An 18486-nucleotide genomic window follows, 5' to 3' on the forward strand; every position below is an offset into this window, starting at 1 on the left:
TGTTTGTGTTTTAGTTCATTCTGAGTTATATCTAGTCTAATATTTCATTTTGTCTCGTGTGAAAATATTTTATCACCATCATCATCATTTTTTTAATTCATTGAAAACATTGCAATTCATAAACAATTTTTATTTTAATTGAAATTTCATGTGGTGACAGCACTAATAGTATAATGAGATTTTGTTTGTTGAAAAGCTTTGTCTTCAATTTTTCATGTTTTTTCCCCTCTCTTTCCCTACTTTCATGGCTCCTAAAGCCATAGCTATGAGAGAATGTGACCTCTTACACTGAGTTATTTTGGGTTTAACCCTCTGGTCTGGTTTATTACGAGAATTTATCCAGCAGCATGACTAATCCAAAATATCCTTAGCCTCTCCCCTGGACCTGTCCATCAGTCATCAAAGTATTTGTGGAATTACATCTACAAGCAGCGACCTTGTGACCAGTAGTCAATATGGGTGTACGATTTGGATTACTCAGATTACATTTATGTTTCTGTGGTAAAAGGGTGCACTAAAGTAGCCCTTCTTTTATTAGAGGCTATTTATACTACAGAGTTTAAATATAACTATTTTATCCTCAGTTTTGCTGTATTCAGAAGTGATATCTTTACCATCTTAATGATGGTTGCATGAACTATGGAGATTAGAGAGAGTTTGCTTCCTCTGTTCCTCTGCTTGTTGAATTTAAATGAAACCTTTTTAGGCTGATGTTTTCTGAACATGCAAACACTCCAGGGACTTAAAGCAGGAATGCTTTAGTATGAATGACTAATTATACTCTTGTGCAATCAATGATATTTGTGTGAGATTGTTTCACTTTTTTATCAGTTGCAAACATAAGCTGACATTTTGAGATGAAAAGTACAGCCCATAATGCTGATTTCAAAACAATACAAACAGCATTCTGGGGCCCTGTCCTATGGGAGGGGGCCCGGAAACCACAGGAAGTGCTCTGTATTGCGGCAATTATGTTGCTTTAGGTTTCCTGAATGGTTTCTTATAAACCAGAACTCCATCTAAAGGTTAAACCACATACAATTTCAGATGTCTGTAAAATTAAATCAAAGTTTGGTATGCATAATTATTATGCTGAATGGAAAAGAGCAGCATGCATATATATATATATATATTTTATGTGAAGGACTTAGTTATGCCTCCCACTGCCCTCCTTTCAACTGGTTCTGTATAATGCAAACATTATAATGGAATATTTAGAAATTAATTATATGATGATTACTTTTTTTCTATGCTATATAGTTAGAACATGTTTTAACATGGCAAGTTTACAAATAATTTACATTTTATTTTCTTTGTTTTTGGTTAAAATACAGAATTAAATATAAAAATTAAATAATCAAATCAAAATGTTTTTGTTTCAGAAAAAAAAATGTTTTTCGATAAAATACAGAAATTAAATTCTTCCAGTATTAAACTTTTTACCAAACACAGCAGCGAGAAACAACTTGAATCCACTTCACCTTTTTTTCCCTCTCTCCATCCCATCCGCTCCCCGGTCAAGACAAAAAAATCAGGCGCGGGGTGTTTGTTGGCCTCTAATCTTGCTACAGTGAGTTATTGTAAAAAAGTGACAAAAGTATCATTTAACTCTCGAAATAAACTCTTTAAACAGCTGCGTGTACACATAGAGTTAACATCTCGTATCTGGAAATGTGGTTAAACGTCTCACACCGTCCCGGTTTACACCCCATCACCCCCGCGGAACTGTAATGGTCTATCCCAGTCAGACATGTCATGATTGTTGCTGGGAGAGGAGAGAAGCGAGGATCGAGTTCATCTGTTTGAAACTTCTGCCGCTGTGGGACGGTTCGCACCGATATTAATAAACTTTGTGGCGCGGCTCTGGGAAAGCAAGATATTATTATTATTTCTTCTTTATTTTATCCGAAAGCGAAAGAGAGACCCTCAGCAGAGTGTTCGTGGAGCTTGTGAAGTTTATGCACGTTCACGCGCAATAATAATAGATGATGAACTTTGGACTGCGGGATTTCAGTTGTGTTGACATGTCTTTGGGCGGTCAAAAGAAATAAACCCGCTTTGCCCGGCGCTGTCGCGGCTGCTGGGCAGGACGTAGGACTATTTTTTGTGTTTTGGTTGTAGTGATATTTAACAGCAATAAACTTGCTACGCCGGGAGCCAACAAGATATCAAAATGTCTGCCAAGGCTGCAATAAATAAGGTAGGAAATGACTTTGCTAAACGCACTTTTCAAAACAGTTTGACGGGATTCGAGTCCTGACCCATTTAAGGAGCAATAGATGTGTGAAAAGGCGCATTTTCCCTGTGACCGTATCCTATTTTTCTATAATCCACACGAATGACACAGTCTTAAAGGGGTAGTTCATCGAAAATGTAATAAATCGTGTAATGTTACCATCCCGCGTTGGTTCAAAGATGACTTTCTATCATCAGTGAAACATCACTGGCAGAACGAGTCTCAGTCACCACTTTCAGTATATGTAGAAGTCAATGGCGATCGACTGTCATTCTTACTAAGATACTTTGTATTGTTTACAAAACAGTTAACATTATACGAATATGTTTTCCATGTACTGTCTCTTTAACATTCTTGGAATTTTGTGAGTTCTGATAGTTAGGAGAGTTTGGGACTCTCAAGGTACCTGTTGATTAATGTTCTGGCAGTATGACAATACAAAGAGGTGTGAAAGTGTTTTCATTTTGTAATTTTTTTTTTTCTCTCAAAATATGAAAGTTTTAAGAACCATTTTTTCCGGGGACAATTAATTATGCGCATAGCCTATAGGGGAATCTTGTGTTTTTTTGACTGAAAATTGTGGGCATGATTTTGCAGGTGCATAGCAGCTACTACTACTACTACTACTACTACTACTACTACTACTACTACTACTACTACTACTCGATCCTGTGTACAGATAGCAAAATTATAGTACTTTTTTAAGTTATTATGTTAAACATTCATATTCGCGATTGAACAAACGATTATGGGTTGTTTACACTACGAGAGAGAGCGAGCGAGCGCCCACGGAGTCTTTTTTTCCATAAGGTGGCTCCCGAACTACAATGGCGCACATTGTGTTTGTTTATATGTTTATGGTGCTGTCGAATGTGCTTCCTCTTCCACTGTGCAGTTTGAGAAGCGTATGAAAACACAGGAATGTGTACTGCACACTCAGTCATTCAGGTTTGGTGAGTTTCGATGAGTTGAAATGCTTACGTAATGATGTAATGCCATGCTGTGTATTTACATTATTTCATTGGAGCATTTCTATCAATATTATGATTTAAAATACTGTAAAAATCAGCAATAATGTGAATTATTACAATTGAAGTTATTTTTGTTATGTTTTAGGGTTATAGCATCTGTTTTTATAGCGCTGATTTGATGCTCAAGAAACATTTCTCATTATTATTATTATTATTATTATTAACAACAGTAGTGCTGTTTATTTTAAGTGTTTGCTAAATAACTACATGTAATTGTAAATGTACTCAGTCTCATTTTAGATCAATTTAATGCACAATATTGGTATTGTGTAAATTAGAAACAGATTTTTTGTATTATATATTAGAAAATAGGCGCGATATATTAGGAAGAAAGCCCTTATTTTAAATAGTTATTTATTTATTTATAAATTATAACTGTTATAATTACAGTTTATCACTAAAAATTAGCAACTGAAGGTCTACGTCAGGACACTAGCTGTGTTTTTCAAGGTGGAGATAGTTTATTATGTCTGTTTGAGGTGTGGATAAGCTTGGGTGACCATGTTTTTTGGTCCTAAAGTTTTGTTCAGTCCCAGTATCTGTTTCCTCTGTGAGATAGCACAATATAAGAACAACAACAAAAATCATCTAGATAATTACATCTTCATCAGGTCTTTTGAGAGAAGAGGAAAATGACTACACTAATACTCAATTTGGGACTATTTGTTATTTAAAGTTAACTGAATGAACAGGCCAGATGCCCAAGGGAGACCTGTGGCTTAAGACAGCTTACAGAGACAAAACCTCTATGCACATCTTCAATGACACCACATGCGTTGCATGCTCACTACTGAGTATGGCTTATTTAGGACTTTGGTAAGGATTTTTTTATGGAGCGCAAAGTGGTTTAAAAATAATTTTCAAAATCATAGAGTATTTTTTGATTGAGAAAACCTACAGTAACTGCTAATTTATTTCTAAATGGAATAGATTTTCCTGCTATAACAGAATCCTGTTACATTTGTGGGATTAGTCATGGCACTGATCATGTCTGTTTGTTCTTATTTAAGTTTCTTGTTAAACTGGACTGTCTCACTCACACACCCTCTATGACAGTATCTGACTTTCTGGATTGACATCATGCCATATTTGTTCTCGAGTAAATAAACACCCTCTACTTCAGGGAAAAAAATAATATTTCAGTCTAAATGGAACTAACCTAGTGTCCCATCTGCATGAAAACAAAGGTGTTGAAGAAGGAAGAGTAAATATATTCTCCATCACCTGTCTGTCTGTCCCACACAAAATACAAGAGAAAATGATTTGTATTAATACTATAAATAGGCCCCTCAAGCTTGTATTCATAGTCAAATCAGAGAGAGAGAAAGCTCTTGTCCTCCATTTCTGCTTTGGAGAGGTTATGTTAATTACCGCTGGAGCCTCTGGCCCTCTTTGAGAGTTTTTTTTTTAATCATCAGGGAACAAACATATCTCTAGACATATTAGAAAAGAGGAATGGAAAGGGAATGTTTGTTTTTTTATCTGGCTCTCTAGTTTTTTCTTGCACAAAATTCTGAAGATAAAGCTGTAAAGGTTGAAATGTGGCAGTGCACTGTGCTGCTTACTAAGTCTTGTGTGCCGCTCACAGCCAATCAGACTCAAGTGTGTCTGTGTTGTTGGAAAGCTTGTGCGGTTCCCATGGTGAGGAGTAGCAGCACAGGGCTCCTGGTGCAGCTCCACTACAGGGCCTATATATTGATGTGTGTTAGTGTTTCGCTTAATCAGTTTTACTTATTAGTGTTGCTAGTTATTATTGACGTCATTCTTTAACAACAGGGCAGGCGCAGCCATTGGTACCTTAATTGGCTTGAAATTTCCGGTCTCACTCACTTCCAGTTGATTTTTAGCTGTAAAAACAACAGCTTGTTATGCAGCTTGCTGTTGAAAACTGCGATATTGTTATTTTTTTATTATATTATTTTTATGTATAGTCATAAAAACACTTGTTTGTAGAGCAAATGATTGACGGCTATTTGTTTTCCTAGTCATTTCCCTAATAGGCAGATGAATTGTAAGTCCTGAAACAATTGTAAAACAGAAATTACTTCCAGATTGCACGTCTGAAACATAGCACTTTTTGTTCATTTGTGTTAATAAAATGTTAATTTTGTGCTCTAAATGATAACTACTTCTTTTTAGAAGAAATGTCATCAGTAGTTTACAGAACATGTCAACTACTGATGACGGTAACAGTACCAACAGTTTACACATTTTTACATCCTTTAAACACCCCGTTTCCTCTCCCCAACAGCAGCAGTTACAGTTATTAGATGTTTTATCATAAATTCAGTAAATACAGATAAACAATATAAACTCAATAAATAAAAAAGCACACACACAAAAAATAATATTAGTTTAAAAAAAAAAGCATAAATAAATCAAATAAGATTATTACACTTTTACTGTGCATCTTCTCCCCATCTTCTCTGATAAACATCCAATTTATCAATTAATCTATATGACATTTTTTTCAAATGCTGCCACCTTCCCCAGTTATCAGTGGGTTTCTAAACAAAAATGAAGTTTCTGTCTAACACAATATATATAATTTATTCTTACAGCAGTTTAATGCTCAGCTAATGGGAACTTAATTAGGCTGTACCCTACTGTCACCCACTGTTAGCCCACTCCCCTCAGTCTTCCCCACTGGGCTTTCAGTGTTCTGGAACTGTCTGAGCAGGCTTAGATCTTCACTGCATGTGACAGGAGAAAGCAAAATTGTGTGTGTGATCCTCTACATGTGTCATCTCTTTGGTTTCTGTATTGTAGCCAGTAAGTTTGTAGCATATTAATAGTGGTCTACTACACAACGGGGCAGCCATAACATAGCAACCTTATTTTAAGTAACATGATGCATTCATATTTAAAGAATTTTATATGTGAAGAGACTGGCTTACCATAATTACATCATTTTCATACTTGCATTTTTAAAGAAACATTTATTTGTACTTTTGTCTTGGTTAGGGATGCTCCAATCAGCATTTTTGCAGCCGATACCGAATACCGATTCCTTGTCATGGTGATCGGCCGATACAGAGTAACGATTCTGATGCTTCAAGCATTATATAACTTGCATAAGCACATTTTCCATCTAAATATGAGATCTCGCTTTAGAGAATTTATTTACAGAATAAATTTAAGGATGTTGCATGCATGTAATTGTCAGAAGCAGCTTTACAAACAAGGATAGATAAAACAAATAGAAAAAAAGGTAAGTAAAATTACTAACAATGTAATTTGGAAACATTACTCGTGTGCTGTAGCGCTGCTGATGTATAACCCGGGCATGCATGTGCATCTTCATCTGCTTGTAAACTCGTAAACAAACACATGTGATCAGTTCAAGAGATCGGCCAGAACAGCATGTACCGATCAAGTCTTGACGTGATTATCGGCCGATACCGATCTCCGGCCAAGTGTGTTGCATTGCAATAATACTTCCAAAATGCTAGTAATGCCAGTAGTACTGCCAAGTTTTTTTTAACAATGTTTTGAGTTGACACCATAAATGGGTGTGATGCTACTAACAGCTAACAGTAGGTCCAACTCAGACTCATTCAGGGAAGAAAGGGGCAGGAATCGCTGAATGTTCAACAACTTTAATCATAGAATAAACAAAAAGCAAAAGTATCCCCAGAGCTCCTCCACAGGACTCGAGATTTGTTAAACATGCACGCCACCTGCTCAGCTCCCATGGCTCTCTCCACCATCAACACTTTTTACAGCTATACTAAGCCAGCCAACCACAGGGTTCTGTGTCGTTTTGATGTGTAGATACATTTTTTGAGTGTGTGTCATGGTCCACGTAAGGGTATGCCGGACACACTGTGTGCACTCAATGCAGAAGAATAAATTGGGCCTTTAGTCTCTGTTTTTGTCAGGACTCCTTCATTGTTCAATAAAGGGACACGAAATCAATGAACGTGCAACTAATGGAAAAAATACAATTAATTTGGCAAAAAGCTAATGTGCTGCTTAAATTTAGCCGCAGCTTAGCTTGTATTTGTGGAGTTTATTGATTATATTATCCCCTTAATCACTCTGCAATAAAAACTGTTTGTACGGCAGACTGGGAAATCTGATCATTTTATAAAAGCAATGTTAGAGTGACCTTTACAGAGGTTTATCCCATAGTTTTTCTCATTTATATTTTCCTCCTTAAGGACCACTCATAATTTAATTAAAACATTTGACATTTTACTCAGGGCTATTGTGCATTTTTAAATTGGCTGTATGTAAACGATCAGGGACAACTTCTTTATTGACATTATTAAACATGTCTCTTATAATCACTGGGTGTGGACAGAACACTGTATGGTTGCAACAAAGAGACCATCACTTGCACGAGTCACATCAATAAACTGTATTTAAACAGAGGTTGCACCACATCTGTATATATTTTAGCTGCTGTGATGTGTGCGCAGCGATTGCTTACACCTTCACGCATCATTTACATACTGTTGTAGTGCTGCTATCTGTATAACCCAGGTGCGCATGTGCATCTTCCTTTGCTTGAAAACTCCTAAACAAACACTTGCGATCGGTTCATAAGATCGGCCAGATTGGCGAGTACTGATTGAGTCATTTCATGTGATTATCAGCCGATACCAATCTCCGGCCGATTGATTGGAGCATCACAGATTCACATTAATGATTCCATAAAAAAACTTTATATTCAACGAAAGCTTCTTTACTGAGAAGTTGTTAGATATAGGTTATAAATGATTGTTAATGACTTCAAAAAGGTTCTTGTAGTTTTTCCCTTTTGGAAACATATTAATAGTGTAAATCTCAGCTCATTTTGATCATTCAGAAGGATGTGCTGAGCTGTTGGTGTTACAGACAGTTAGAAAGAGCACAAAGTTTTGGTAGACCTTCCTGTAGTTTAGGCAAGGCAAGTTTATTTATATAGCACATTTCCCACACAGTGGCAATTCAAAGTGCATTATATAAACAGGAATAAAAGAGACAAGTATAAGAAAATAAAAACAAATAATAAAATGATTAAAAACAGAAAAAAAAACAGATTAAATGTGATAAAACGGGTTATAAAAGAATGAAAAACAAGAGAAAAACTTAATAGTGCGATCTGTTGGATGTAGCACAGTGCTAATTCAGTAAAGGCACAGCTAAACAGATGTGTTTTCAGTCTTGATTTGAATGTGCCTAATGTTGGAGCACATCTGATCATTTCTGGAAGCTGATTCCAGCAGCGAGGGGCGTAGTTGCTGAAGGCGGATTCACCCTGCTTTGACTGAACTCTAGGAATTTCTAATTTATATGATCCTAAAGATCTGAATGATCTGTTAGGTTTGTATTTAGTGAGCATATCAGTAATGTATTGAGGTCCTAGGCCATTTAGTGATTTAAAGACAAGTAATAATACTTTAAAACCTATTCTGAATGTAACTGAGAGCCAGTGTAAAGACCTGAAGACAGCTGTGATGGGCTCTGATTTTCAGGTTCTGGTCATAATCCTGGCCGCAGCGTTTTACCTGAGCTGCAACTGTCTGTCTTTTTGAGAAGGCCCGTGAGGAGGCCGTTACAGTAATCCACCCTGCTGCTGATAAAAGCATGAACAAGTTTCTCTAAGTTCTCACTGGAAACAAAGCATCTAATTCTGGCAATGTTTTTGAGATGATAGTATGCTGATTTACTAACTGCTTTGACATGACTATTGAAACTCAGATCTGACTCCAGAGTCACACCAAGATTCTTGACCTTATTTATTTGCCTGTAGTCACTATGTAGATCTGATTGTTATCAGAATAGCTGTGGTAGGAGATTTGGTTCTTTCTCATTATTTGGCTCACAGGGAGCATATAAAGGTTCAACAGGAGAGGTGCCAGAATCGAGCCTTGTGGGACTCCACATGTCATGAGTATCCACCTTGACCTATGGTCACCTATACTAATCTCTTCCTTCATTGTTATATTGTTCTGGTCTGGTGTTTCTTTTGACATTTAATGTAATAGTTTCTATTTTGCTCTGCATTTCGATTGGAGACGTTTCTCTGCACCATTACATTGTTAGTGTGTAAATGGAGCATTTGTTAGCATATCTCACCAACATCAGTACGTTGTGGTTGGATGATTTCTCTAAACAGTATATTAAATTAAACAGTTTATTCTATTAAATTAAGTAAAATTGGATTTATCAGGAAATAACTTTTAACTTTGTTGTTGTACTTGTTAACACCAATGTATTTCTCTTCCCCCCAATTTTTTTTTCCATCACATCTATCAGTGCTACTCTATATACACCAATCTGGCTGAGAGAAAAGGGCACATACACACAAAAAAATCAGCTTTAATCTGAATCACATGTCTGGTCTTAGTGAGCCTTCTTCTCTCAACCATGATAATACAGAGCCCAACAGGAGATTGTGGGCTACAGTGACCCAGACGCAAACTCAGCACGCCAAATTCCTTCATGTTACCTCAGCTTGAACTAGCTGAATATTTCAAACAGGTGATGTTGGCCATGTCTAGCTCAGTGTCTTCCGAACAGATCCGCGGAGTATTCGCATTGATAAGATGGATTATTTTCAATGCTTTTGCCGCCTGTATAATTGCTGTTTAAGCGACAGCTAAATGCAGACTGAGCTTGAAGAGATTACAGACCCCACAGCATTTATTTACCCCTGAGACTGGATGGCTGTATTTATTTGATAATAGTCTGTTATTATTGTATTGTGTGCACGTAATGATAGTGATCGCTGCTAGATTTGGTGTGTTTGTGGGGATGGAGTGTGTGAGAGTGTTGCAGTAATGATGGTCTTCGTTTGGAGGTTTGGTTTGTGTGTGTGAGTCAGTGGATTAGCAGTGTTGTGGATTTTATACGAGTACACTGCTCTGGGAAGGAGCAATCGCTCTTTTGAAGATACTGTATCTGACTGGCTTACAGCCACAAACTGTATTGTGAAGCTCTTTTAGTAAAGTCTGTTTATGTTTTTAGCAGGCAGTTTTTCTTGGCTTCTTTGTGTCTGTTGGCTGTCCAGCTTTCCATTAGGCCTGACGTCTAAGACCCAGGTCTACTGACCTCAGCTTTATAGTGCCCGCAGCACAAAGCAGGTTTGCTGAGATTTAGTCTGTGTTTATGGAGCTGGGAAACTCTAGAAGGCTGTTTTGAAGATAACGCTTGAGCAATTTCCTTCACTGCTCCCCTGCACCATCAGCTTTAGGCAGCAATTCTGAAGTATTGCAGACTCTTTCTGAGCTCTTTTGGCTTCATTTGATTATTTACCTTCTCTTGAGATTTTGTAATCGAAACTGTATAATTTTTGCTGTAGTTTTATAAGTGTATATTTTAGCATATAAAGTATTATTATTGGCTTTTGCTTTGAATCTGAGGTTCAACACGCAGCTTTTCTGCTAATTTCAAACACTAAAAATGGGTACAACCTACCTCTGTTCTTCTTTTTGTCTGCAATTAGATGTCGTTTACATAAGTGCATTTTAATTTTTACATTTAATTTTTACATACAAAAAAAGAGCATTTTGAATATGCTAAAGACTAGGAGTGCATCAGTTCAGATTGCTCACGATTAATTTTGTATCACAGTTTTAGGGTCACAGTCTTGGTACGGTTTGGTATAAGACGTTTATTAGGGCTGGAATAGCACTGCAGGATCTCTAGTCGTGTCTTTGCATTGACCTAATATGTAAATAACTCGCGATGTAATTACCATTACAGTTTGGAACGCATTCCATTTAACTTTCGATAAAAACCCTGCTGAATAAATCAATTTTTTAAGATAAAATATTCCCAAATAAAATATATCTTAACACCAATCTGTTATGATTGCGAAATACTTGTAGCTTCAGGTTGTAATAGCAGTGTAAATATTTGAGTGACAATGCATATTATAAACTAGTAGTGTATAATTATAGGAACTTGTGCATATACACATTGTTATTATGAGGATGAGAGTTATTCATTATTCCTGGATATTAATTATATATTGTAGTGGTGAAGCAAATTAATCTAGCTTTATCAGCAGCTCATTAACTCTGGCTGTCTGATTTGGACCACAGAACAGGCATTGTGGGACAGAATGCTGCCTATAAGGGTTTGGGAATTCCTTTGAGTGAGCTCAGACTAGTCACGTGACCCTCGACTGGAGGCCTGTCGGGGGTGACTGCTGTTTCTGTGGGTCTGGGATACAAGCAGCACCAAGGTGTCCTATTTATCCCCCTATTTCCTCTCTCACTCATCATTTGCCCATGTCCTCCCTTTGTTTTTTTTTCTTTCACTCTCTCTCTTACGCACACCCTGACAAAAGGACCCCCCGCTGAATGAGCCTGTTGTTGTACAGTTACACATCATTGTGCTGTGTGTGTGTGTGTGTGTGTGTGTGTGTGTGTGTGTGTGTGTGTGTGTGTGTGTGTGTGTGTGTGTGTGTGTGTGTGTGTGTGTTTTGCATCACAGATTTTGGTTGTGGAATTCAGATGTGGGAACAGCCTCGTTTCGGTTGTTAACTGAGAACTCGTGACATTGACATTGCACAACTTACACATTATCTAATAAGACCATCTTCCCCTGAAGACAAACTTCACATTATGACTAATTTAGAGTGGTTAGAATCTGCTAATAAGTGTCTCTTAGTGACCCTGTCTAAAGAAAGTACTTTTTTGGTTTTCATCCTGTTCATTTTTTAATATAAATTGTAAAAATATTACAAAAGTAATATTGCAAAAGTTGTATTGAATAGCGTCACATACAGATGACCGTTCAATTCATGTTTATTTCTATAGAACTTTTAAATGTAGATTGTGTCAAAGCAGCTTAACAATTAAGTTCTAGTAAATTGTAACTGTCAGTCCAGTTTTTCAATGTCCAGTCTAGTTTACAATGTAACCAGATTCCTTAAAGTCTAAAAACACTGGACTATGCATGGAAGACCAGTAATTGGAGATATCATATTGTAATGAACAGTTGTTTTGGTTGACAAGTATTTCCACATATCTATAGAACAATGGTCTCAAACTCAATTCCTGGAGGGCTGCAGCTCTGCATAGTTTAGCTCCATCCACCTCCATCTCACGACTGCTTAATAGTCTCTAGTAGTCTTGAACACCTTGATTAGTTGGATCAGCTGTGTTTGATTAGGGCTGGAATAAAACTGTGCAGAGCTGCGGCCCTCCGGGAATTGAGTTTGAGACCTATGCTATTGACCTTATTCATTAAAAATGGCTCGTTGTGCATGTTGATCAGTGTTGCCAGATATAACTGACGGTTTCGAGCCCAAAAGCTGTCCAAAACCCACCCAAACTCACAAAAAAATGGACAAATTATTAATTACTATGTTATTTAATTTTAATTCATTTAAATCAGACATTAGCCTAGTTACTTTAATTGTCATACTTTTTTAACCATACAGCAACCAACACCAACAGTCACAAAACCACAATAGTAAAATTACAACATAATTGGATCACATCACAACCCTGCACTTATTGTTCTCTAGATTACACTACCTACAGTATTTGCCTATATATTGTAGATTAAAATGTTTAAAGATTATATTTAAACAGTTTCTAAATTCTTTGCATTAAATATCGTGTGAAATTAAAATAAAGTATTTTAGATGTTAGTTTTGGTCTGTTAGTTTTAAGGATATCAATTAGTTAGTGTTCTCCAATGTGTCTCTAGTAAATCTGGTGAGCCTAAAAATAATTAATTTGTCAACTCATAAAACAATGACTTGTTTGACACAACAGAAGCAGGACATGAGTTCCAGCTTCCACAGCAGCTTCATGGATTCCTAGTATGGATTCAGGTAGATGTATAATGGCGTAAATGTATAAATTCACCCAATTTGGCGTTTGGCATTCTTTTGAACACATTGAGGTGCTGATTGTCAATTAGCGATAAAAAAATTTGCAATAAAAGTTTTGATAAACCGCTCAATCTGGCAACACTGAGCTTATTTATTATTCCTCGTCATTTTTCCCGTAGGCAACGGAATCTGAAGTACTTAAACAATCACAAAAACGAGCACATTTCCACATCACAAAACAAGGTCAATAGACTGAACATTTGTTAAATTGTAGTTTTGACAATTTTCATTTTGTAGTGTATTCACAGACTATAATGGGAAGTTAAATAAACAGTTTTTTAGGGCATGTTTGAGGCCCCCAAAAATGCCATTGTGAACATGAAAAGCCAAAATGCATTAAGTTTAAAGTTGAAATTGTTGTCTAAATATACGCTCTCTCATGTTTTAAAGAAGTTATTTGTTTCAACAAGAATTCATTTTATTTCTGAAAAGCTACAGGCATTATAGTGTTACAAGTTGATATTTTTAAAAGGAAGATGTTGTACTTTTGAACTTTCTAATCCCCCTCTCCCTCTAAAAAAATCCTGACAAAACTATACAAAATATTAAGTAGTAAAACTGTTTTGATCCTTTCTGTTGTTAAACACCAAATAAGATATTAGAGCTAAACCTTAAAATCTGACATTTTAAACCAGTATTTTAAACCAGCATTCTTTGTTTTACAGATTTCTCTCATTTTCCATGAGAGATAATAACAAAACATTAAAAATGTGCAATTATGAACACTTCTTGAACCAAAATGGAAAAGCAAGCAAACATAAAAACACAGCGAACATAATTTCAAAGCGAGCAATTCAGATTCAGCCTTCCTGTAGCGCATCTAAAGGTGACAGTTTTTATTTTAGGTTTGATTAAATATTAATAGCATTGCAGCATAAATATTCAGCATTCATTGTTTTATTAATTTAACAAAATCATTAAAATGATGGCGCTGCTCATTTAAGCATTTTAACTATGAATTCTCTATATTTTATGAAAACAAATCGGGGAAGAGGTCTTCAATTTTTTAAGTCAGACATAATCACGGGCCAGTCAGAGCGAGAGAATGTAAGGAGAAAGAGAGTGTGAAGGGCCTTGGCTTCTTATCAGCACATTCCTGCCCTGTGGAATTATGTGTGTGTGTGTGTTTAGGACAGATAACTCTGAGTGCTCATTGGGTCAGTGCAGTGCTGATTTAAAAAAAACTCCTGTGGCAAGGCCAGAATCTGCAGCCTGGTTATCGTCTATGACCTGCCAGCGCTTTGCCACTGCAAACTTAAAATAAAATGGAGGGTGTGTGTTTGAGTCAGAGCGAAAGAGAGATAATCCAGTCAATGTACACCTCTTTACCATTGTGCTTTGAACTGTAAGAGTGTTGACTCTAGGTGTGGGTGAACCACTCTTAAGAAAGTCTTAAGTTTCGTTAAAGAGTTTGTGCGCTGCTCTGGCTCTTTTGGGTTTGTGCTGTTGACTCAGAGATGACCTTGCTACAAGGGAGCCTTTATAACACTGTTGCAGTGATGGGCCAATGGGTATGCTCACGTTCTCCATGCTGCATGGCTGAATGTTGGGAAAGGGAAGGTCTTATCAGAGAGCCATAGCTGCTTAAATGCATTGCAGTTTACTTTTTAGACCGTTAATGCTGTGGTGTATTATGCTGTTTCACCACATTCTTTAGATCTCATTTATGATCTCCTGCTTCTTATACGTAGGTGTTCACAGTTGGTGGTTTTGTTCAGTCTCCTGTGCTTGTATGTTAATGGTCTGTAGGCCTTTTCCTGCTGATGATGGTTTTTCTCAGCCTCAGAGGACCTTTAAGGGAAGCATGGTAGAGATTAACTTTGTAATCCTAGTGCACAGGATTGGAGTTTTTATTTATTTGTTTATTCATTTATTTATCCTATTTTTATGCCTGTTTTTTAAATGCTTTTTTATACCTCAAACTGTCTGATTTTTTTTTAGCTGTAACATGAACAGTGGAGAGACATTCTTAGTTCGTTCTTACATGGGTTGATATAAGATTCTTACGGTATGATAACCTTGGATAAAAATCTTGGTTTCACGGTATTGTGGTTACTGCTCTAAAATAAGTTCTTTTTTTAAATGTCTCTGTAAAAAAAACATTTTTAATGTTTTGGAACAGTAAACATGTCAGGCTAAATAATAAAATTAAATCATTGACTTCTGCTCTGTTTGTTAGCTTCAAAACCACATATATATATTTATTTATTCATTTATTTATTATTTATATATTAGAAGTATTAAGTATTAGAAGTCGAGATCGCATTTGTGTAATAGCCTACGAGCATGCGGAGCATATATATATATATATATATATATATATATATATATATATATATATATATATATATATATATATATATATATATATATATACATGCATATATATATATATATATATATATATATATATATACATGCATATATATATATATATATATATATATATATATATATATATATATATATATATATATATATATATATATATATATATATATATATATATATATATATATATATATACACATGCATGCATATATATATATATATATATATATATATATAAGTATACATTGTATATATACAGTTTGTAAGATTGTTACACCCCTAATATATATATCTATAAATATATAAATTTGTCCCAAACTGTTTCTGTCTAATGACTGATTTTAAAATGCGAGTTTCAAAAACGCATTCCCCTTTAGTAAAACTGCAGATGATTTTACTTAAATGTTAAATGTCCCATCTGTGTCGGTGTAATGTGCATAGCCAAACATAAGTTGATTTGAAAATGTTAGTTCAAAAACAGATGCCGGTCAGTGTAGTCTATTTGCAGTTTCCACACACTGCTCTGGGACATCATCTGTAACTTTTATTTAAAAATTTCATTATTCTATTAGTCGGACGGAGTGTAGCCGAGGATCATTGCTCCAAATTTAACTCTTGCAGCCTTTGTGTACAAGAACAACAGGAAGTCAGGTAGTCTATACTACTGCAATATGAGAGCATGTTTTCAATGTGGTCCACGTGTGTAGCTGTCTGATGGGTGCTCCGTCCACTGGGAGCCAGCTAGGGAAACGGATGAAGTCACCATGGCTACGTTTACTATTGTGACATCATGGGAACACTGCTGATGTGCTGTTCCGCAGTAGGTGCCGGCATTTGATTGGCTGGCACTGATCCTGCATGCTTAAATTCCAAAGCTTCTGGAGTACGACAGCAGCAGTGGCAACAACCCCCTCTCTATTGGCCTGTCTTTCTGTTTACTGTCTCTCTCTCTCTCTCTCTCTCTCTCTCTCTCTCTCTCATCTTTCTCTCTCCCGCTCATTCATGGCTGCTGTGCTCTCTCTCTCTCTCTCTCTCTCTCTCTCTCTCTCTCTCTCTCTCTCTCTCTCTCATCTTTCTCTCTCCCGCTCATTCATGGCTGCTGTGCTCTATTTTTAGACTTTGATTGTCAAGAACTGCTTAACCAGATTAGATGTCTCTCTCACTTTTTCTCCCTCTCAGCATCCTGTGGTTGCTTTTATACATCTTGGTTTGTGTGTTTCAAAATTTGCTATTAATAGATTATTTCTTTATTAAGTTCAATGAATCTCCCTGAAAATCAGGAGTGGCACATTTAAAATTACATTTGTCATTTTTTTACCCACATGTTTTTCCAAACTCGTGAACACAAAACAAGATGCTCTTGAGAATGTTTACTGCCATACTGTTTTGGTGCCCATTGATTTAGATGAGAAAGAGACTTTTCTTTTGCCATGACATGACATGAGTAAATGATGACCTGTACCCCACTACTCTTACTGTTTTAAGGCCAGCGATGAATACCTGCTATAGGCTATTTGAGCCAAGTAGTAGGAAGAACAGAGTATAAATAGGGAGATTGTTGGTCTTTAATAGATTTGTTGATCGCAGTGGCTTCTTTCTTGTGCTTCAACTGATGAAGGTGAAGAGAACCAGGCAAAAATGCAGTGTGGGAGATGGAACAATGATTGTTCTTGTTCTTTCACTTAAAACTGGGACACACCAAACCAGTGGTCGGGTGTCTAGGCATTGAGCCGGCTAGTTTGTTTGGTGTGTTCCACATGTTGCCTCTCATTGAGATAAACTTGAAGCTCGTTAGCCTGATTCAGCATCGACGTCACCTGTCAGCTAAAGAAATCACTGTTATTGGTTATTCAGCAACAAATCAGAGTGCAAGATCAAAAACTGAAGTAATGTTACCAAGCAAGCAATTAAAGTCAAGATGACACACAGAAGAAGACTGTAATTTTGCTGCATTTCTGAAATATTTGCAATTGATATAGATTTGCACAAATGAATCCCTTTGTGGGAAATACACAAGATGTGAACGACAATTACTTTATTAATGGTTTATTAATAAATGATGCTTTGTTTATGGATTGCATGTGCACGTTGCAAGATCCGGTTTCCCTTTCTGAAATGAGAAAACACGTCCACGTCCTCTCATGCAGGTGCAATGTGCGCTCGTTTCAGTTTGCTGTTGTCTGTTTGGTGTGTTCATGTGCAGATTTTTGCTTCAGACATGACCAGACACAGCTGATGTGGGTGAGAACACAGTTAGTTTTTAACGGCGCTGGTTTTTCCACATTGACTTGGTGTGTCCCAAGCTTTAGTTTTCCCATGCTTACACATTTCTCATCTTTATATTATCTCATGAGGATTGTAAGGCTACAAGGGCCAAGTTGTTTAGGTAAAAACTGTAATGCTTATGCATTCCAAAAGTAGCAAAAATGCACATTATGTTATACCTTTACTATGTTAAGAAGAAAAAAATTTATGTCAAGGGGATATCTTTTATATTTTTGTGATTTGTTAATGTATAAACCCAAGTAATAATTAAGAAGAAAAATTTAAATATGGATAATAAATTCGATGTATTTGTTAGTTGCGAGCCTGTAGATGAGAGGCTACTAATAGCTATTAGATGTGAATAATCGTGATTAATCATTTGTCAGAACTACAAAACTTATATATGTTTGGTTATTCATTTATTGATTGATTGATTTATTATCAATTATTTATTTATTATCATTTATTAAGTTTTGTGACTTACATTATGTCCATGTATACCACTATAGCAGGACTAGCGGGACTCTTGTTTCCCAGTAAATTGTTAGTCACGAGGTATTGTGGATAACAGCTACTCTGAAATTTGCATGAGCTAACCTTCCTGTTTCTGTGGAAAATTGCTTTTCAGAAGTCATCAAAGTAAATGGCTTGAAGTGTGGTCTCTTGTTGAGAACTTGGTATATATTATGTAACAGAATATAAATTCTATATTTTTATGTTCTTGACAATTGCATATATTTGAACAATACTTTGCTGGCATGTTATTGCACATCATTAACACA

The 18486-nt window shown here is 36.1% G+C and overlaps 1 protein-coding gene across 13 annotated transcripts in view; it reads left to right on the forward strand.

Annotated features, from left to right (window-relative positions):
• Positions 1–18486, forward strand: part of tjp1a (tight junction protein 1a) — a 186034-nt gene that overhangs the window by 93586 nt on the left and 73962 nt on the right. Inside the window, exon 1 of one of the 13 annotated variants that reach the window (XM_056461583.1) lies at positions 1775–2200. The exons of the other annotated variants lie outside the window; for them this stretch is intronic. Within the exon in view, the coding sequence (XP_056317558.1) occupies positions 2174–2200 (27 nt within the window). The 5' untranslated portion in view covers positions 1775–2173. Of the gene's footprint in view, positions 1–1774; positions 2201–18486 lie in introns of those variants that run through there. 13 annotated transcript variants of the gene reach the window in all.

This window comes from Danio aesculapii, chromosome 7 (assembly GCF_903798145.1).
Source record: "Danio aesculapii chromosome 7, fDanAes4.1, whole genome shotgun sequence".
Taxonomy (NCBI): Eukaryota; Metazoa; Chordata; class Actinopteri; order Cypriniformes; family Danionidae; genus Danio; species Danio aesculapii.